General features: G+C 38.7%; 1 protein-coding gene across 11 annotated transcripts in view; it reads right to left on the bottom strand.

Annotated features, from left to right (window-relative positions):
- Nucleotides 1-23,472, bottom strand: part of ROBO2 (roundabout guidance receptor 2) — a 1,042,619-nt gene that overhangs the window by 122,745 nt on the left and 896,402 nt on the right. For all 11 annotated transcript variants that reach the window (XM_039556213.1, XM_010399525.4, XM_010399519.4 and 8 more), the window contains 2 exons: nt 15,643-15,781; nt 1,189-1,316 (listed from right to left, as the gene is read on the bottom strand). In XM_039556213.1, coding sequence (XP_039412147.1) covers nt 1,189-1,316; nt 15,643-15,781 — 267 coding nt within the window. The remainder of the gene's footprint in view (nt 1-1,188; nt 1,317-15,642; nt 15,782-23,472) is intronic.

The raw sequence follows: 23,472 nt of genomic DNA on the forward strand, positions 1-23,472 counted from the left end.
CCTATTTCTTCACCTTAAAATGGGAAGAGCCATATTGTCACTTACAGTCTAAAGTGAACACTGAGGTAATATTTCACCAGACAGATTATAACAACGCTCTCTTTTCTTTGTTACATACTAACATCTCTCCCCCTACAAAGCCACTCAGTGGCTTTTTTTTTTTCCCTTTGAATTCAGCAAATTAACCTGAACTGTGTCCATGCATTAAATGGATGGAAATGGAAGCTGGCCTCTTGGGTCAGTTGACCCCAGTTCTAATAAAGCAATCCATTGAGACATTTGATTTAATGTGTATGAAAAGAGGAGGACAGATAAAGCTAAAAATGTTTTTATTAACCTTTCACAGCTCTACTGAAAACCGTCAGCATGCACCACTAAACTGTGAAATAGTGTCTGCATGATATCCATTGTGCCAAATTGCTGCTTATCTTTTGGAATGAAGTAATAACTATTACATTCTATTTACTCATATAGAAATATTAGCTTACAAACTTTTTCTCTCCCCGTAATCTTTAGCATGTCTATATCTACTGTCATGAAAGATATTTTGGCAACTCGTTATTCCGCCAGCCTTAAAACCTCCTTACCAAATCGAAGAGCAGCACATAAACCGTGAGTGGATACTAGAGACCACAAATATTTTAGGAGAGAATACATTAGTCTTTACCTTGTAATACTTGCAAAATTTAATTAGGATTTTTTCTTTCCTTTGGCTATGGTTTATTTTTTGGATAAAGGGTAGTGGTAGAGAGTTTAATTATGGCAGAGCTAATCACATAATAATATTATCTGTATTATGTTTGTCATTCATAAATATAGTTACTCTACTCCTTATACTTCTTAGAGAAAGAAACATGACTAATAGCCTGAACTGATGGCTCCCATATTAATGTCTATGCCCATGGTTATGTAGTGCTTGCTTATGCATATATATGCATCTGCTCTTCAATAAAAACACACTGGGACAGGACTTTAACCACAGGGAGATCCTGTCCCACTGAAATCAATTAAAATTTTGCCTGTGATATCAACAGGACCAGGATTTCCCCTACGCTGTGAATCAGTGCAGCAGCCACCATTGCAAAGGGTGTTTGGGACCCAAACAATGGCAGGGAAGGATGTGGCCCATCTCATCAGAAGGCAATTATCCGTGTGGGACACGGGCCCTGCCTCCGTGGGAACACTCACCTCGCACAGTGAGCGTAGCAGAAGCTTCCACTTTTCCAACTCGATTCTCAGCAATGCAGGTGTAGGTTCCTTCATCCGTGCTCATGGCTTTCTTAATGCGCAGCGTGTAGTCGTCTTTGATGTCATACCTGTGTCACAGCAAAACAATGAAAACTCTTTTGGTGGGCAACAGAAATGGGCAAAAACTATCACCAGGAAAATGCCAGTCTGAATCTATCTTGGAGCCAAGTTTGGAAGATAAATTATTATCTAGCATTAGATAATTCCACCAAGCATTAATCTTCATGACATTTTTATTGCACTCTGCATTAGTTAGAAACTTTACATAAAATTAGTATTGCTATGTTCAGTATTAGGGCTTTATTAATAATATCATTCACTTTGTCCTTGATCTAGAGCAATAAGATAAAATTAAGGTATCAGACATCAGTTATCAATACATGACAGCTCAGGTTTATCATGCCTTTAACTATGTGAGCTACATGTTTTACTTTTTGCTGATTTGGAAATTTCCTTTTATATACAGTTCTTCCCTAGAGCAGCAATCCCTTAGGGAACTGTAAGCATGTTGGTAGGATCTCACACTATGCAATTGCAAACAATAAAAAATATATTCAAGCTCTGGTAGGTGACATTTATTGAAGAGGCACATTAAAGCAGATTTACCAATTTCACAGAAATACAACAGAATGATTCATTAAGGGTGGACAATAACATTTTCTCTTTCTTAAAAGAAATTAGAAACAATTCAATTGTGCTTTGTCCATTTCTTTGTTTCTACTGTTGAAATAATTCTAGAACTATGAGGATGTATAAAACTTAATACAATGTACTCCAACATGCAGTGAACATCTACTCTCAAGGCATTTAGATTGATTATACTCAGAAAAGCATTTTCAGTTAAATTGTTATTATCCTGCAGAAGTCATGCTTAACAAAGTATTTTAGGCTCTGATCCAAAGCTCACTAGGGTACAACAGGAGACTTCATGTTGTATAAAATATCTTTGGTTCCCAAACCAGGAAAACACTGTTTTTCAGCATAGATACTTTACCCATTAAATTTTCTTTTTAAATTGTTTTCAACACCATTTCTTTTCAATATAATACATTAAGTCACCTTGAATCTAGACTTGGCTTCCGATTCACATGTATCAGTGAAATAGGAACATGAAACTAAAGCCAGGTCTAGACTTTAGGAGGTTTCAGTACTATTTCTCACTGTATACACAGTCATGATGTAATTTTAGGACTCATTTACTGTCGCTTTGTTATGCAGTAAAGGCCTTGTATTCTTGTGCAGCAAACTCATTGAAATCTTATGGAAGAGCACCTTTAAATGTTTGGATGAATAAGGATGTAATGCAAAAAATCAGAGGAATGTTGTCAGGCTCTATGAGCATTTTTAGATGCTTTGGGAATGTGAAACATAACTTTTTGTGCACTTAATGTACATTGCTATTGGTTCCTTTATAAGGTTAGGTTTGTAGCGAGTTAGGTTTGTAGAGAGAGCACTGTGTGCTAAGAGACTTCAAAGCATCTTAATTCAGAGATCCCATATGCTGAAATATTTAAACTTCTGTTAGGTCTAACTAAAGCTCACAACATCAATTAGAGCATTACTAGCAATTCCAAGAACAAAGAGCAGTCAAGACATCTTTTCACACTCACCACAATACAACTTCTTTCTATATTTAGCAGGTCCAGTCTATTAATCAGCAAGAAATAGTTTTAAAAAGATGAATTTGAGGCTTACCATTCTGTTAGAGTTAACATAAAAACATATAATACCCATTTCCTTAGGAGTTACACTTAATTGTATGTATATGCCATACCTCAGGTTTAACTGATTAATAAGTGATATGCCAAGGGGAAGAGTAAGTAGATGCCATGGTAAACTTTAGAAACTTGTAGGGATAATATTTTTGCCAGAATAGTGCCATTGGTGGTGGGGACATGTATTTATGATGTTAGAGAACTTAATATGCACTTTCTGGAGAACTACAGATCTATTAAAACTACACTCAACAGCCACATGCAGCTGAAGAACATTTCTTCTAGAAATTGCTCACAAATTATGTCATTTTGCATGCTGTGCTACATTAGTCAATGGCAAATAAAAATCACTGTTTTCATAAGACAGAAAAGGCAAATTGTCCCCCTTAAAAATCTCAAGAATATGACAACATTATCCCACAATGATGGAGCAGTTATTTGTCTTTGGCGACCGCAGAGTTGCAGACAAGAGCAAATGCTTATTTTCCTGACATGAGGCCAGCTCTAGGAGACTGAAAATATAAATTTGTATTCAGCTCCTGTACGATGAGAAAACTAAGATCAGTTGTAAAATAAATACAAATTGGATATCGAAATCAGGGCTATAAAGCTGGGCAACAATTAGCCATCTATGTAATTGATTTTTTTTTTCCATACAACAGATAACATCCCTGCGTTTCACTTAATGCTGCCGAGAGCAAAACAGACAGGCAGCAGGACTGTATGTGAGTGAGGGGCTGCTTGAACTGGGATGCAGGCAGGCTGGGACAGGGAGCTCCTGCGTGCTGTGGGCTGCAGCTGACTCACTCTGTTTCCTGTCACGGATGTGCTGGTGCCGGCATGCCAGCCAGCTGCCTCGGAGGCTCCGGCAGCCTTTATCCCTGCACCTGCCAATCACACACATTGTGCCAAGGCTGCTGGGCGGAGGAGCCAGCTGCATGGCATGCCAGGACGCAGGGCGGTGGGTACAGCCAGCAGCTCCCACTCGGGTCACCAAACGGAGGCTGGCGTAAACATGGCACTGTCATGGTCCACTTAACAATTACTTCAAGGACAGGTTCATCTCTCCCAGTCTGCTCCTCCATACTTTTGGACCACCCTGACAGAATGTGCCATCTAGCAATTAGATTCATACATAGATGGACCCGTGGGGCGTTGCAACCATCTGCTGTCCGGCAGTATTGATACGCTGCCCCTCAGTCATCTGTTCCACCCGCACTGTCCCCAGAAGTCACCACGGTTCAGTGAAGAGCTTTGGCAGATGAAGAAGACAGGAAGGAGAAAGGAGGAAAACTGGCTTCTAGCCTGACCAACAGCAGCACAAACAAAATAACAAGGAGTGAAGAGTGAACATCTTTTCAATTTCTCAAACATCTACCTGCTCAGCCTTCAACAGTGCCTTGTCTCCTCTCTGTCCTACAGCCTCATATCCCCATAGCAAGATGCTTTCACCTCATTTTCTGTGGAAGTTCACTCTCATCTGGATTAGTGCTACTGAACACTTGGGAATGAGGATCAGGATTCTCTCTGCTAATACCAATCACAGAGAATGTTTACCAGGCTCATGGATTGATGATGGAATGGCAGAAAACCAGGGTGCAGTGGTTGAATTGCTCCTTAACATTGCCAGTGCATGAAGAAGGCAATGTCTTCAAAACATGTGCAGTGTCAAGAAACAATCTGTGACATATTGCCCCAATATTGCTGACTCCTAGCCAATTAATGCAACATTGAGCTAAAATCACAGGGCGTCAGACACCAGTTTCACATGTTTATGGACATCTAATTGATTTTAAGTATTTCTCTTTGTTAAACATTCAGAGGTGCTTAACCTTTCAGTTCAGCTTAGACTTCAGCCATCAGACTGAACGGGGAGAGCTCTTTTAAACAGCCAGTCAGTCTGTGCCAGAAATAAACCAGCCACTTTTGGGCACCACGTTACATAATTTCTGTTCTGCAAGTAATAGAGCAGTTCTGCCTCTAATTAAGTGAAAAGGAAGGGGCTGGCAGGGGACTGGCAAGGAAAAAAGAAAGAGAGAAACAAGAGGCACATGAGAAAACACTGCTGGTGAGGAAATTCTAATAGAAATTGGGTGATTTTGAGTGAAATCTGGCAGTCTCTGGCACATATGAATGCATTCATTGTTGCTAGTTTTGATTAATGACAGTTGTACAATAGTGTGCTGACAGTCACTGCCATACAGACACAATTTTTTTTGATATGAAACACTGCTGAAAATGCAACCCAATCAGATTTGGCCCCTGAACAACATGTGCTATCATCACTGTACCGTGAATTGAGATTGATTGGTAACCAGCTGTGACAAAGTGGGAAAAAGAGCCTTGTCTTTTTCAAGAAAAGAAAAGAAGAAAAATAAAAAACTGAATTGTGTCAAAACCATTACCATCTGCTCAGCCAAACAGCAAATAAAACAAAACACGTTAACTGTTTTTAAGTATCACAAGTTAATGTACTGAGGTTGAATTAATGTATTAACTTAAACATCTAAGAATAAACTTGAATTGAACTGGTTTTGTCACAGTTGGAATTTTTCTCCCCACATTCAAAAGTCTATATGTTCATACTCAGCCATCAATCTTCCTCATGACTATCAAATAAAAAAAATGAAAAGTAAACAAAAATTTACTGAAGCTAGAGAGATTTAACAATTTTTTTTTTTTTGCATTTAATATAAATTTTCCACAGTGTTTCCCAGAACCCCTAGTTTCCACATTTTCAAAACTGTGCGTGCAGCTATGCATAAAAATAAATGCACCTCTTTTGTTTTTAACATGCACAGATAGCAAAAATGCATCTGCAGCTGGAGTCATTAAATTCCTAAATATCCAAGTAGGCCTAACTGGTAATATAAGGATGTACTTGCTTTAGCAGTGTATTTTCAACTTCACAGAATACACTGCTGAACTCAAAAAATTCAACTGAAAAAGTATTATTTCTTGCTAAAGGCATATTGCAAAAGGAAAAAGTCACATCTGAACTGTTAAAGACTGATGCCAATGGCCTCAAAACATTTTTATTCATTTATACCAGGTATATATTTTCATCTAAAACATTCTCATAAATAAAGAATATTACATAATAAATTAGAATCTTTGCATGTACACATTGTAGGGTTGCTTTTTTTTTTTAGAGATGGCACAAAAATGACTTTGCTCTATTTTCCTTTGCCTGTTTGCCAGACTGTTTTGCAGAACACGCACAAAGCTTCAAGATTGCTCACAACGTCGATGATTAGGAAGCCCAAATAGAGAGATGTTACTGGCCAAAACCAGGGTAAACAGGAGACAGTTAAGGAGGCTTAAGCTTCTGTCTCCACTTCTCTTTTGTGGTGCTGGCTCTTCAGCTCTCAGCATAGTGCCACAGCTTTTCTCTGGCTCCTGCACTCCCTGTGCCAGATGGAGGGAGCCAGAGGGAAGCTGCAGTGAGATGGGAAGAGTGAGCTGTTACCTGCTTCAGGCTGGTGTGATCCAGCAGCAGAAGGGAGAGCCTCCATGCCCACTGGCAATGCATATCTGACACAAGCTGAGTTTTTTTCACTTCCATCCCATGCATTGATATGTGGAAGAAGAGAGAAGCCCAAACCTATATGAGTAACAGCTTTCTGAGGGAAAGATAAAGGAGTGTCAGGTTTTCCTTCTCTAGCAAAACCTGGATCAGTGCCAGCTATGGATATATTTGTGTACACTGGTCTCAAACTCTGTTGTGACCCTGAAATCAAGGCTGCTTTTTGCTGTATGGCTCTAAGACAGTGCATACAGCCATGACAAATTGAGCTACTAGGGAGCTATCTCCAAGGTGCTGACAGGATGGCTACTCCTCACATCTGTATGTCCAGATTCCCATTTGTTTTTTGGCTCTGCCATTGATGCCAGAGAAAGGTAGGAGACAATGTGACGTTACCTTGAACTTCTTTGTGTGAGACATATATGCAAGCAGTCATATAAAAGGGTTTCTATATTCGATATTTCCTTATTCTGTACAACAAACCAGGAAAAGAGCTGTGTGACACAGGCCACTATTCACTATTGTGATTTTTCTTCAATTATGCTGATGCAGGTTCTGCTTTAGTCCAAAACCTCTTGTGGGTTGTGATCAGCAGATTATTTGTATCGGTTAGAGTAGACACTCTCAACTGCAATAATATAAAACAGAAACCCACACTCCACCATGTTTGAAAGCAAGGCATTCAATAAAATGTTCTAAATCTTATAAAATATGTGTACAGCTGTTACAGTTACTGGGCCAACATTGGGAAACCATACCTGTGTCCAAGGAAACGGTGTTTTCCAAATTATCTGGAAATATTACACTCCACAGCACTGCTCTTACATGCAAACAGACAGGTACGATCACACGTAAAAATGTGTAGTCTCTTACAAAATCAGGAGCCATGTGCTCAGAAGAGAATCAAGACAGAAAACTGAGACTAGTTTTTGATTCTCTTTGAAATAATTTGGAAACAAACAGCAGTTAAGAACAAAACATAAGTCTGGGAATCAACGACTTGGTAAATCCTATCTAAACTTATGCAGGTTCCATCCTTTACCTCTACATCTCTGTTTGCACATGGAAGTGTACTCATAGGGAATTACCACATGATAATTACCCAAAATGGGCTTCTGATTTGATTTTAGTTCCAGACAGAGCTCCACATTTCAGAAACTGGAGCGTTAGTGGAAGTATGATCTAAGAGACCGTGTAATGACTTGGCGTGGCGACCTATCCCCCCGTCACCAGGAGTAGTCTTCTCCCTCACAGATGAGACACATTTGTCAGGCACTGGGGGAGATTTATGTTATCAACGCCTGTGTCATAAATTCATCCCTCAGAAAGGTACCCTTGATGCTCAGAGTTATCTGGTTTTGTCCATTTCAGTTTATGAAAAAGTGAAACATTACTGCAAGGACTGGAACAAAACAAGATCTGAGCCCAAATTCATGCACTCACTAAACTTGGCTTATTGCATTTTTTTAACATGAGCATGCAGATCATGAGTAGTTTGAAATAAACAGAATTTGTGTTTGCTTGTTTATTACTATTTGCCTTAAGCACATGAGAGATTACTATAAACTTGTCAGAGAAATGAAATATTTCCTAATCTGTATTTTGAATCAGTAACCAACCTTGAAGTGGTAATTAAAGATGAAGTCATGTTAATGTTTTAATGAAAGTGCCTTCAACACTGCAGTTGGGCCAGAAGTCATATTCTTAAAAAGTACATTTTGCCAGTTAAGCAATTATCAACATCAAACTTACTGATAAGAACTTGAAATAATTTTTAGGCTTAAAACTTTACCACTGAAGTGTTTTCACTGACACTGTAAGTTAATTTGTTTTTAACTGAGATGACAACTTCTGTATCCCATGAAGAGATGGAATGAGTTAAAGCAGAAGACATCCTTGCAGGCCAGACATTCCAGTAGCATCAGTGGTTAGAGCTCTTGAATCTTACACCTACTTGAATATAACTACCAGCTTCCTCCTCCCTGCTTTCCTGAGGGTTTCATGCAAAAAAAAAAAAAAAATATATATACTTAATGATTTTTACTTTTTAATTCTATGGTTTTAGTAGTCAATAAACTGATAATAGTGAGCTTAAACTGTTTGATATCCATATACTTTACAAGAAAGAAGGCTACCTTAATATTCTAAAATTTATAAATACAGTATACAAACCACGTGATTACTAAGCTTTTACTTAGTGTACTTTGCTTTTTTTGATACTAAAGAAATATTTAAGCACTAGAAGGAGTTTTTTTTGAGTGAAATTCTACATTAAATTTTACTGTGTCCCCTTCCTGCAAGACTATTTTTTCACTGCAGCCTCAGATAAATGCATGTTTGAGGCTGCTACAACTGGCATTAAATATTGTTTCTGAACTCTTCTAGTGACTTCATTAATTCTCCGAAATTTAACTGTTTCAGGATGCAGAATAAGAAAGAATGAAAAGAAATAAGAACATTCTCCTGTGACAATACTATTTCTAGTACACTGTCAGTGATCTCTTCATAGATCACCAATAGTTCACACAGCATAAAGAGAAAACACGCAGGCAGGAGTGCTAGTTGACACAATTCCTTTATGGTTGCTGTCCACGGAGTTGTAAAGCTATTTTTCCAACCCTGACCCTTATGTAAGCAACTGGAGACTGTTTTCATGAATCTGCAAGCAGACTGGCTGAAACAATAGCTCTTCTTCAGCTCTGTGGTGAGAACTGACACTTAACATGAAGCCAATTTAAATGTCAATGTTATTAACTGTTTCTCTGCTGATCAGTCTAGCAGAGCCACACATCTACTACTTTTGCTCACAGCATTTAATATTTCAGACAAATGGAATGGCAGGCAACTCCTGAGTTAGACTATAAACCTCTGGGGTAACTGCGGGACGATGCAATTATAGGACTTTATTCAATGTCAGGTTTTGAGGGATTTAAAATGTAGAAAATGCTCTCATTTACACATTCACTTGGGCATGTGCTCCTCATACAACTGTAAGGAATATGTTTCCACTTACAGAGCAGGAAGGGATCAGTGACAGGCAAAACAGCAATCAGAGAAAAGGGATACTCAACCAGAAGTGCAACAGGAGGGAGTACCCCACCACCACTGAGGTACATCATCTTGATCCCATATACACAAAAATTAACCAATCCCTGCATCCATTTAACCCCTCATCACCTCTCTATCTCTAAATGACATCTCTGATTTTACGGAAGTTTCCTCAAATGGTTCAACATAACAGCTGAAAAGATGCTTATGCTGCACTTGGCTTGAGATCTGCGGGTGGTCACTTGTGCCCCATGGACTCTGCAAGTTACAGAGCAGCTCTCTCTGTGTCAGACATCTACAACAACATCCTCTGCAAACCTCCTCTGCTGCCTCCAGATGTATGTAAGGATACAAATACCACATTAAACCTCTTTCTTTCACTGTCTCCTTTTGACAAGCTATTAAGAACATCCAATCTTCTCCCCTATGCTCCTCATAAAGGGACTTAATCTCTCCTTAACGCTTTAGCTTCAGGAAAAAAAAGATGGGCATGTGAATCATACAGGATCTAACCAGAAATGACAAATAGCACATGTAATATAGCTAATATGAAAAACATCCTTTTCCCCCGACTCTTTATTTAAAACTGTTAATTGTTATTAATTGCAATAGAAATTTGCTGATGTAACCAAATATTATATTCATTACATTACTAAAACACACTCTTTAATTAATTTTCAATACACATTAGACTGCATTTTGTTACAATCTGCACAGATATTAACTCGAACAAAGCACATAGCACTGTAGTGTTATTAACTCATATTTCATTGAAAGGTCATTCTCCCCTTGGTTGTATCTAGAGGGGGCTGGAGTTAAATACCTCACTATCCTATCCACAGAATATAAATGGAATTACGGAGCACCACTCTCTATTCTTAAAAATTACTGTCTCTCTTGCTTACAGAGCCTTATCTTGTGGTCATGATGTGGTGGGTAGGTGCAAGGTGCCCACCAAAGCTCTCATGAGAGAGCAACAGCTCTGCAGACATGAAGGTCAGTGAAGAAGGAGGAGAGGAGGTACTCCAGGCACAGGAGCAGACTATTCTCCCTGAGGAGGAAGCAGTGGTAGAGACAAGATGTGTTGAACTGACCACAACCCCTGTTCTCTGTCCCCTTGCACCCCACGAGGGAGCAGGTGAAGAAAATTGGGGGGAAACTCGAGCCCAGGAAGAAGGAGGGGGGAGGGTGTTTATAAGATTTGGTTCTGTTTCTCATTATCCTATTTCGATTCGATTGATAATAAACTGAACTAATTTTTCACCAAATTGAGTCTGTTTTGCCCATGACAGTAACTGGTGAATGATGTCTCCCCATTCCTGTCTTGATCCGTGAGCCATTCATTACATTTTCTGCCCCCTGTCCAGCTGAGGAGGGAATAACAGAAAGGCTATGGGGGACACTTGACATCCAGCCAGGGTCAGCCCACCAAAATGAAGAAATACAAATGCAAAGCTTCTCTGGCTATCAAGCTCTTTCTGGTCTCCTCTTAAAAAATCCAGCTTTTCTTAGTTCATTAGGTTTGCTGTCGGTTGTGTTTAAAGCCATTTCCAAGACTTGCATCTGGAACACAGTAAGATATTTTTAAAATGTCATGTTATACTCTTAGTTTTGAGCTCATGAGAAGCCATGGGGGAAAGCAGAGAAATTATAGGTGAGCTTTTCCAGTAAGTTCTAGCAGAAGTGTGACAGACAGCATTTCTGCCCAGACTATGCATATGCATTAAAAAAAAAGCGGCCAGTTTTAAAAACATAGCAAAACTAACACCTACAGAGGCTTGTACTGTTGCAGCTAACACATATCTTAGAATACATTAACTCTGTGCTCTAAGAATGCTTATTCCCAAATAATTTTTAATGAACGTTCCTAATCTTCAGCAAATAAGAAAGCTTACTGTGCTGTTTATGCTTTTCATTGCTGTGTATCACTGCTCTGCTTCATTTAATAACCTACAATCTCTTAACACTTAGCAATATACCTTGTGTAAACTACACACCACTTTCCTTCTGAGGCATCACTCTTGGTTTTTCTGCCCACACTCCCATTGTGTGGGTGGCGCATAAAACAAACACCTCTTCCTGCTGGTGCAGTTGCCACTTTTCATCTCTAGTACAATATCCATCTAATCAGACAGTGCCTGTAAATGCAACTTAAAAGAGCAGGTTGTAATTTCATTAAAGATGTATTTACTGAACTAAAACAGCTGTTCTGGGCTGGAATGCAAAAAAAGGCCTATGTGATTGCTACTCAGTCATTTATAAGGCAACTGAAAAATATATTTGCTGAGCTAACCTCACTCTCCCGAAGAGCTGGCACTGCTAACTTCTTCTGTATAAAAGGTTTAAACAGTTATTATAGTGTGTCATAAATTTTGACTTGTAATTGAAAATCTCTTCACTTCCTAAAAAAAAAAAAGTACTTATTACTTGCTATATAATTACAGACCATGCAGCTGCTCTCCTCGGCTTCGCTAGAAAATTTGAAGACATGAAACACTGTACAAACCTTATTCAAAGGTTATTAAATTGCTAGTCATAGATCTGCCACTCTCATACTGTAGGCTCTCAATAATGTCATTTTCTTCCTGTTACCAGGACTAAAAAGTAGATGAATAAAAAGTTGATCCAGGCCATATTGCATTCCCTACCACACAGGAGACCATCAGATCCGTGGAAGGAAAGTATAATCTCTATTTTGGCTGAGAAGACATCAAAGGGAAAGATACTCGAACATGTGTCTGGAAAAAAATTTCAACGCATGAGGACAAATTTTATTTTATTTTCAGTACGCCCTAATCATTATGCATGGCCACACTTGTCTGAGCCACTTTAGCACAATCTTTGTGCCATTTCCTTGTGTCACTTATAATGAAGAAACTCTACTCATGAAATAGTGAACCTCATACTGCAGCCAAAGGCATAGGACTGGTGACCCCACAACATCCTGTTCACCTCCAGTAGTTTGACATGAGTCATACTTGATTAACTATTCCCTGGCCTTTGTGTACTGGGGAGGCTGTGGTGTGAAGCTGAATTTTTTTGAGCAATTAAAATAAAATATACACCATGTGCCTCTACCTTTGATTCACAATACATTTCAGTCTTGGGTCACTGGTTTGAAGTGGACAGCTTCTGGAAAAAGGCTTTACATACCACTGACTTCACACAGGATTTTGATTCTCCCTGTTGGTGCAGTATCAACATTTAAATCAGCAACATATCAATTCGCTGAGACCAATTTAGGCTCTAACAAGAATTTTAAAGACTGCAGAATATCTTATATTTATTATCACAGTGGTGCAAAAGAACTATGAAAACAGTTATCATACATAAGTCACACTACTGTTTTCACCTAGTATTTATCATTTTTAAATTCCAGCCCAGTCACACACAGAGGAGCTCCATGATATATACGGCAGTCTGAAAAGTCAGATTCACAGGATGCTGGACAAGTAACTGCCTTTGACTACTAGTGAGGACAATGTTTCCCAGGCATTTTAAAAACTGCTACTCAAAGAACCACTTTAAGGTTTTAAATTCAAAATACAGACTATCACAGTTGGTTTAGATCATCAGTTCAAAACAACTGAAATTGGGAATGAAGTTTTGCACCTTCAGAACAAACTACCTATTTTCAGATTTAAAGCATGGTTATTCATATACTCCTGGGTAATTACACAGACAATTTGACAAATAGCCAAATTATTTTCTTAAAAAGAGTCATGTTTTCAAACATAATGCTTTCTTTAGAAGTTGGGGTTTTTTTTCATTTAATCCAATTGCAACTGGAGTTGCTTAGAGTCCATCAGGGACCTTTATAATTAGGACTTAGCCTGAAATTATTTTCCAATTATTACTCAACACACCAGTCAGTGCAGCAATACAGTTCATATTTGCCACCAGAAATCACTGTGATTACTTTTCTCTTTGCTTTCAAATGGGTCACTAAAAAACCTAAAAGTAAGTAAGGTGGAAAAACAGACAAGTATTTCTTAAAGACTATGGATCCACTACCACTGATTCTGGCATTCACCAGAAGCAAATTACAGAAACAAAATGCACACAAAAATTCAGTTTGTTCTACTTTGCTGTCACTGAACTAAACACTTTTGAAAGCTGAATTAACAATAGACACATTTTAAAATCTTCAGTAACTGTTGAAACAGGTATGTACTATAAATTGTCTGGCAACCTAGGGATGAAGCCAAAATGAAATTATTGAAAAAATGAAAACAGACAGTTGTGCAAAGAACATTGTTAGCTGTAGAAGCAGGAAATTGATATTGAAAGTTTTAAGACAAATAGCTCACAGATTTGCTCAGAAGTATTTATGCTTGTAGGAAGAATAACAAAGGGAAATCCTTGAGGGCTTTATATTTCACTGTAGATGTTAAAATGCTTAAAATATATGAGCTCAGAGGATGAAAGCTAATTTGTCTTTTACCTCAAAAAAAAAAAAAAAAAACCCTCTCATTTCAATAAGGAGGAACCATTTTGACATTCTTTTCTTAATTTTCCTATCCATCCATTCATTCAGACTGTACCTGGGCAAATTTCTTTGCTGGTATTAAAAAATACAGACAAAAACCCAATAGCTCTTGTTTTTCAGGTTTCAAGTTTATCTTCCTTGAGTAAGCGTCATGCAGCATGGCTTGGAAATTTCCACTTTTTGGACTGTGACAATATGCTCACATATTGTGCTATATAAATAAAAAAATTATAGAATAGAAAGCAGACAATGCTGACTATCACAGGCGTTTGCCTCTGAAGTGCAGATGTTGGAGAAAAGAAGGGAATAAAGTCACCAAAAATGTCTAACAGAAGAGCAATCTAACCAAAGATATGTGGGTTCATCATCTACTGCTTCTGCTTATGAGACCTAGAAGCAGACATGATTTAAAACAACAGAAGTAGCACAAAAGCAAGAATAAATCCCAGAAATGCAATGTATTTACTGTGGACTACTCTACAATGCACAGTTAAAGAGCACACAAATAGAAAAATCCACCCTGACATCCAGAAGTCTTCTCTTGAAAATAATATTTTATGTGTTACATTCATACACATCTGTCACTATAATTAGCAAAACAGCTATGTCATTTTTTAATTTGTTTTAAATTGCAAGAAAATTAATTTTTTTTAAAAAGTACATATATATATATATACACACACACACAGGTATCTAACTTACATAGAAATCTATTTTTCTATTAGTATATTCAACTGATGGAAAAGATCAGCTGTGGTTGGGGGGGTGGGGGGAAGAAGAGGTACTATTCATGTCTACTGCTAAAATTAAAACTGTCCAAAAATAAATCAGAACTCATAGTGCCAGAAGGATTTGTTGGGTTATGGAGACCTGGGCTCTAATTCTTGTTTCCAGAGCTATTTCCATGTTGAGATTTTTAATGAAATAATGATTCAGCATCAAAACAAGAAAGAGTTCCAGAAAATGAGGACCAAACACCGCTCTGTGAGCTGAAAGGAGCCAAACTAATTTAAAACCCTTTTGCAGAAGAGACTCCCTTCCCCTGCTCACTAAAATTTTCTCCTTGTTGGTTCCAGACTAAATTAATCTTTCTTGAACACAGGGGGCCTGTTCCAGATTTCAGCTCTGCTTTACACTTCTGCTAGTCTGGCTTTTTGTTTCCTCAAGAGGAAGGTTTCTCTCCAAGACTTAATAGACATGAACCAAGGAGCCAGCAAAGCCCACCATGCTCTGCTTGTAATTCACCTTGCCAGTGCAACAGAGCAACTTTCCTGCCAAGTTTTCTCCCTCTTGGTATCAGCACATCATTCTGAAGGCTACTATCACTATTACAGTCCTAAAACATCTTTACTGTCTCCAATAAATTCACTGAATACCCATGTGCTCACAACAGCTACACATCACCTTTCTTCCCTCCACAGGAATCCATTATCTGGACAATTCACCCAGGCTGGGTTCGCCTGCGCAGCGGCTCCGGAACAAGATTTGTAGCGCCAAAAGAGCAGCAATATGGGACATAAATCTTGGATACAATGTCAAAGAACAAACTCTTAGCAGTAGGGATGCATTCCAGCATTGTGCGACAATTGAAATTTGAAAGTGAATGTTGCTCTCACCTTCCCCTCGGTAAGTCTGCATCATCTTTCTTCCACCGGACTGTGGGTGTGGGATCCCCCTGCACCTGGCATCGGAAATCCACTGCCTCCTCCTCCAGCACCACTTGGTTAATCGGTCGCCTGAGGAACGTGGGCCGCTCTTGAAAGAGACATTAAAATTCCACAGTGAGTCAGAGGCCTGAAATGAACACTTTTTGACTTTTCAGCATCTTGTCGCTTACCCATCCATCAAACAGAAAGGAGGCTGAGCTCCACAAATTCAGACAAGTGGAACTGATGATGTGCATAAAAAGCCAGGGAGAGGGCTGCCAGGCTGGAGAGGGCTGCCAGGCTGGAGAGGCAGGGGCTCTCCCATCCCGCCCTCCAGCAAGAGCCACCAGAAGGCAGCCTGTGCCAGGACTGACCGGCCACCTGCTGGACAGCGCAGAGGCCTCCGAGGCCATGCCCTTCCCTGGAAACGCTGCGGCTCTGCAGTGCTACACATATGGAGACTGGGCTGGGAGCTCCTGCTGCAGCAACGTATGAGCTGCCAATGGAGCCAGCGTGCCTTTAGCAGTGATCAATACCTTGGTGCTTCGGAGGAGAACTTAAACTCCGTGTTAAGCATCTCAGGCAGTGCGAACTGTCGTACACAGGACAGAACTTCCCTGGTCCCCATCGCCAACTTCACCATGGAAAACCAAATTAAGGGCTGAGTAATAACTTCTGTTTACCCTTGTTATGTTAGGCTGCACGGCTACAAATAGTATTAATCACCATAATGTTATACAGGCCTGCTTAAAATCCAGACGCAGAGCCACAATCTGATCTCAGTTATACTGGTACAAAATCCAAGTACCGGTAATTGCATTTGAAAGGATGTCACTGGGGTTAGCTTCCAAGTTGCCTTTGGACTGCACAAATTTTGTTCTGTCCTCTCAGCCACACCACACTTTTATTGCCATAAATTATTTATGCTAGTCAAACCATTGTAAGACTGGGTTTATAGGGAACAGTATTTCCACTCAAGACAGGAATTTATCATAAAGACATTTAAAACTGGTTACACACTATGTTTCACATTTCACTCTCAGCAAGTTAAGGGATTTGATGTCACTTAAAAAAAATTTCTCAAAATCCACACAGATGCAAGCAATACCAGATTCTGACTCAGGCAGTTTGTCTTGATAACTACAGAGCTAATTTTATATGTTTGTTATGAATGATTATTACATGCAAATAATTTTTAAGAAAAAGTTAGAAGAACATTAACAAGGTTGCAAAATCAAGCAGGCCACACTTACTGACAGAATTAAGGCTGCCTGAATGTCTTTTAATCACTTCCTTTCTGGTCTTGATGCCTTATGGGACTGGTTGCAATTATATGATCACACATTATTTTTTCCCAAAACATCTCCAGATTGTTGGTATTCATTTAAAAAGCAGGTGTTTAATATTTTGCTGTAGTTGTATCATTTAGAGGGTGCCCCCCAGTCTTACTACTCAAACGTCACTTCAAAGACAGAATTATTAATTTCCTCATGACCTCAATTACACCTATCTTAATGCTTTATAATCAACTCACTTATTTTCATAGTTCCTCTCTGAGGTACGATAGAGATCTTAGAAAGCAAGGTAAAAAGTACCTGCTAAATTTTGATGCTCAACCTGAGCCACAAAACTGGCAATTTTTTTGGGGGGGGGAGGGAGGGGATGTGTTGGGTGGAAATTAAGCATTAATTTTGTGTGTTCAAAGTTCAGCTTCCATTAATTCAACTGCAGACACAAAAAAGTGTTCACCACTTTTACAAATCAAAATATCAGTCAGAAAATGAGGAACACAAAACCACCTGTTAGTAATTATGTAAATGAGTGACAGCATCACACAGGAATTCCATATTAGCAGGGAAACCTATTGGCAGGGGAAAACATATTTTGTCAGCAGAAGAATAGACATGCTCAAGTATCTATAGCACTTCTCCAGATGCTAGAGATAAAAGCATGTCCAACGGGCACAGATTCTTCTCCCCAAGCCATTGCTTTTGTCCTATTCCTATTCCTGCCCCGGATCTGCAGATTCCAGCAATGTTTGGGCAAGTAAATTCATTTCTAGCCTCTCCGCACACACTGAAATTTTTATAATTTCCTGTTTTAAGTGTGTGTACAAGCCATATCCAGCTGCTGACTGTTTCCTTGTCAACTTGTCCTTTTTAGCCCAGAAATACCACTTTTCACACCTGGAACCCAGAAAGTTCACATGTCCAGTTCCTCTTCCAACTATCCCTGCCTCTTCCTTCTTCCTACCTCACAGCAAACGGACTCTTCTGCCCTGAGCGTTTGGTCTACACTTGAACTGGAGCTCCTTTTCCCCAGGTCGCCCAAATAGAGCCTATCCACAAACTTAACACAAGAAATTCAGCTGAAGTACCCAAGGACCCTCCCAGGAGAGTGACAGCAGCAGGAACACCGTGCAGATACAGGAAAATGCTGCCCAGATCTGCATTCGTGGGTTCTCTGGTGTATGAATTAATGACTCTATTACTTTTTTTCTTAGACAGGTGTATATTTGGCTAAATTTAGTGAAAATCCTCTGGACAAGACAAAAAAAAAAGTACACCTCTGGCACAGGTTAGCTACTTCCCAACATATTTTAAGTGCCTGATACTCAGTATGAGGCACCTGCACTTCTCAGGACAAAAAGCTTCCTCCATTTTGCTCCTTCCAATCCTTGCCCATTTCACTCCAAACTGCAAGAACTTCAACATTCTTAGAGAAGAGTGAATTATTTTGTCAATTTCATTTTCTCAATTAAAATCAGTTTTCCAGTCAGGCATGAAAAGTTTTTGATAAGGCCATTTTAATTTGATAAACTTATTAAAACTGGACAAAACAAAACAAAAAAAACCCACAATTATTTTTTAGTCTTAATGCTAAGCAATGTACTTGGCCCATCTGTAACTATGTGAATCTGGAAGGGAGTATTTTAATGACACTGTCTGCAAGTTGCAACAGCATCTTTTTCACTCACAACTTCTCTCCTAAGAAGAGCTGACACCAACTCCTGCTCTGAGCTCACACAAAATTCCCTCTTCATTTTGGCATTTTTTTCAAGACATGATCCTAAAGAAAGAAATTCAGATCCAGATTAGCATTCTAACTGGTGATTTAGAGGCCCTGGTTCAGCCCCATTGAATTTAAATAACTCTGTGGGTGTCTGTACACTGGCTTGGTCTGCATACAAAAATCATTTTAGACCATGTTTGCAAAAGCTGCATGTAAACAGCTAAGAAATTAGCATGTGCAGACTTATGAAATTGCTACTTGTGGCTGTAAATTCTCCCATACAGGAGATGAGAAAATAAATTCCTGTCTCATTTTGAGGAGAAGCCAGCTGAGGGGAAAGTAAATGGCCCTGAGGTCATTAGGTAAATCACTGGATTCCACATCAAGGCAATTTAGGAGAAGACACACGTATTTGTTTCATATCAGCTTCTAAAACTGTATTTTCAAAAACATTTCCAAAGTTGCTAGAAAATAACTAACTGCATAAGGACAGAGCCCTGTTAGCAAGAACATGCAAATACCAACAACCACTGGTTCCATTTTTCCATCATCTCTGCATTTTGCACAGTGTGAATCAGGAAAGAACAAGTTACCTCTCATGTTGTTTCCTGTATTTGTATCAGTCAGAAAACCCCTTGAATATGTCCAATAGCTAATTATACAGCTATAAAGTGATCAGAGTGAATGCCATTGCCAATGCAATTAACATTCTTTATGTGAGATTAACTGGATTTGAGTCACCTGCATAACTTGCTTACAATGTTAATCTCTCAGGAGACAGAGCACTGCTTGCCCAAGCATGCTAAATAAAGAAGGTTTCTTCACACAGCCAGGTCAAATTTAGTTTCAGAGCTAATCTTGAGGGGAAAAAAAAATCTTTTTCATATTTTTTCTTCTGAAATGGTTTGCCCATAAATAAAGCCTTGCGATATAATTAAACATTGTTACTCTGTCAACAGCATCCAGAACACAATATATTTGAGAAATAACAAGAAAAGGTGATAAATTAAAATCATAGGCATATATAAAAATTTTAATATAGCTATTTTATAAGCTTTCACTGAGTAAATAAAGTACCCACTTCCCAGACTTTCTCTGATGAATATTAAAAATCTTTGAAGAGAACTATAAAATAGGTCATGGTTATATGTCATGTCAACCAGTCATGCTATTACTAGGGTGACCTTTATAACTTCAGAATAAACTTTGCTTGCAGTTATAAAAGGGGATTGTTAAGGCAATCTGGACACACACCTACAATCTGTTGCAGTGCTTGAGGTATGTGCTGTAAGGAAACCTACAGACCTTAGCCAGAAACAGCAAAATGCTTTCCTTGCTTTGGGTGATGACACAAGTTAACCTCAGAACTCAATTTTTCCCATATTTAACAATTGGTTTGAGTATCACAGTCAATTAGAGAGACTCAGATGACCTTCAGATGTATTACTGCCCTTTCTCTGTTCCTCAAAAAGTTAGACAGCCATACATGGGGCCTCAATCTAATTAAAATGATCCTAACTACCTTAATATATTTTCTCTGCTGAGGCAACTGCTAGAGTGAAGGATTTGATGGTCCCCATAATGTAGAGTCTCAATCTGATTTAGAATTATTCTTGTTTTCTCTGTCTTTGATGGAGAGAAGACATCATTTTTCTAAAATGTTTTTGTGTTCTAAAAAGAGCATTAAAACACAAATTAAAAGGCTTTGGGGAGGATTTAATAGCAAATAGTTACAAATAAAAGCTTTTTTCACTTCAGCATTCTGATTCAAAAGGAAAAAAATGAAACATTAGATGGTTGCAAGTAAGTTTCACTTCAGAACGCTGTCAGTAGCATAGATATTTCATTAAATGCAACATGCTCTGAATGAAGTAAACCTCTCTGCCAAAAAAGAACATGTGGAAGAAGACAGGATATTACAATCTCACTAAATTTACCTATGTTGGCCAAATAAATGAAAGTAAAATTGCAAAAGCAGGCCATTTTATATTTAAAGACATTCTTCCACTACATCTTTTTAGGCACTTTTCCCTTTTTCATCTGAGAAATAAGCACTTGTGTAGACATTGCAAACTCCTACACTCTAAGCAGCACCCAAGGCGTGATGAGCTTGCACAGTAAAGCCACGGAACACCAGTAAGAGGCAACTGCAGCGAAATGAATGTTATCAGTTGCTAGTGCTTTTCTCCTTTTATCTACATCTACAGCCATGTTAATTACAGTTTTTACTAACTGTTACATACAAACTTTGGGGACCAAATCAGACACTTTTTCAGAGCTGTATCATTATCCTATTACAACTTCTTGGTATCTGTGGACAACAAATATTCTAAAGCTGACCTGGCTTTTTGCAAACTGCCACAAATAGACTGCAAGTGGAAAATACAGGGATTTGAAGAAAACCAGGAGGAGCTTTGATCTGAAGGACAAAATACACACTGCTGATTCCTCTGTCTTGACCTATGAATGTATGCCTGGTTTTGGTAGATTTTTCCATGCGACTGGGAAAGCTTTCCAGGATACAATTGGTCAGGACTCCGCTAAGGCCTTCTACATAGGCAGAGCTCAAGAAAGTAAAATGGGGCACAATGTCTTCATTAAAGGGATTTTGAGGATTTTTTTCCTCTAACACCATGTCATCACAGTATACTCTTCCTGAAACTAGGGTGTCTCTTTCAGCCTGACAATATCTACAGAACATCAAACACAGATACTTCCTCAAGCATCGGACAAAAATACCTCTTCATCCCACAGGACCTTATTAGCTGAAAAAAGGTTCAGGTACCAAAGCTCAAATCAAAGATTAATCCAAAACAATCTTTAATATGTCCAAATTGACATATCTTTTTAAAGACATTTTTGTACTCTTCTTATGCTTTATATTCTTTTGAGGCTCTTCTAAATATATCTTTTTCCATTGCTTGATGCCAGTCTCTTGAAGTTGATATACTAAGGCTTTCATTGATTTCACTGAGCTTTAGAATCAATATACAAGATATACCTTTGTACATTCTCTTCAAACATACTATTTTAAGTGCTAAGGAAAATACAAGAGTCTGAAACAGTTAAAAAACCTTGAAAACTTATCTCAGAATGGTGAAGTAGCATGACAAAATGATAAAGGTTACCTTAAGGAGCAATTCCTTCTTTATTTAATTTCTGGCTCCATATTATGTATTTACAAACAAAGCTCTCTTACAAATTGGAATTAAACTGTTTCTGTTTTGCATCTTGCTTTAATTCTGTTCAGCCAAGGGCTATGAGCCCAAACACAAGCAATGCAGCCTAATTTGTATCACTTACACTTTGGAAATTGGCCTTTAGAATAGTGTGCACACAATAATCAAGTCCCATGCTGCCTCTTTTTGTGAGCTTTAGGACTGAGGTTATTAACTTTCTTTAAAGGCCAACTTAAGACTCTGTGACATAGCCTTTCTGCTTTACTCCAAGATTACACCTTGGAGCCTCACAAAGGCAAAAACTAGCAGTAATGCCTGAAAAAGAAGCCTAACAAATTATAGTGCATCTTTGCCACTATTTCAAACACAATTTTGGATAGCACTCTTATATGATCTTTATGGTATTTTACTGTGAAAGTTTGCCAATTTTTTGCTAATGGAAGAATCATGATTTGGGAACAAAAGTAATGCAATCTGCATTGACACTACCACTATACTGTTAGTAGTGCCTAGTGCCTAAATGTTGAAAACAGTATTTCCAATGCAGATAAGCTTGGAAAAGAAAGGTGAAAGTTCTACATGTACTATTCATAACTATCTCTCAGTAGTAAAGGTTATTGAATGGGTACCCAGCCAAGTGGACATATTCTGTACATGGGAAAAATTTATTTTCTCCCCCTACCACTTCCCAAGGTTCTTATGGCCCATTTTATTATATTGTTTTTAAACTCAGGAAAAGGTGTAATCTTTCAGGCTAAGCTTCCATGGTGTTCCCCTTGGGCCACCAGGTCCCACCACACTGACTCAGTTTTTCCAGAGGCAATGCCTCAAGCTAGATTTACTGTACAGGGAGCCAGAGATCTGTCACAAGTCACATGCAGAAGTTAACTTTGGGTATTACAGAATAACTTGCAAAGCCAAAAGTAACAAGTAGCTGCTTTCTGGAAAGGTTTGAGAACTAGTATGAAACAGTTCCTATGAAACTCCTATGAAACATAGAGTGTTTACTAAGGCTCCCTTCACACAGTGGAAAGGGTTTGGAGAGCTGTTATTTGGGAAAGGAATGAAGACGTGACTAATCAGCTAATTAATACACATTCCTTTCCCGAATCAGCACCAGCTATAGACTTGCCAGTCACCTAATAAAAATCTCTTTCAGTCAAGGTCTCATTATTTTTATTGTCAAGTCCATTTTCAAGTATGTTCAAAGCAGTTAAAGTCTGGCACATTAATTGCATAGGAGTATTTTTAGCATATTTTTCCTCAACATTTGCAATATTCCCATGTTCCTCGGACCTGTGAGTCATATTAGGGGAAGGCTGTGGACCTAACGTGTGATCCTAGTGGTTTTGCCTGTGTTCAGTGAAGCCAATTTGAACACGCAGAGCCAATCTGACATTTCCCAGAGTCGCTGGATTTATTGGATTTATTGTGCATGCTTAGAGTGATTGGACTGTCCAGTAGATGCTTTGCCTCCTGGAAACACCATGGATAACACTCTCCAGTCACTGGGCACATCCCTGCTCACACAAGGGCTGCTGGGCTGCTGCCTGGAGTCCAGGAATGGAATACAACTGCTGGAAAGCACAGGCAAGTCCCCTCCTTTTGT

The sequence above is a fragment of the Corvus cornix genome, chromosome 1 (genome assembly GCF_000738735.6).
Source record: "Corvus cornix cornix isolate S_Up_H32 chromosome 1, ASM73873v5, whole genome shotgun sequence".
Taxonomy (NCBI): Eukaryota; Metazoa; Chordata; class Aves; order Passeriformes; family Corvidae; genus Corvus; species Corvus cornix.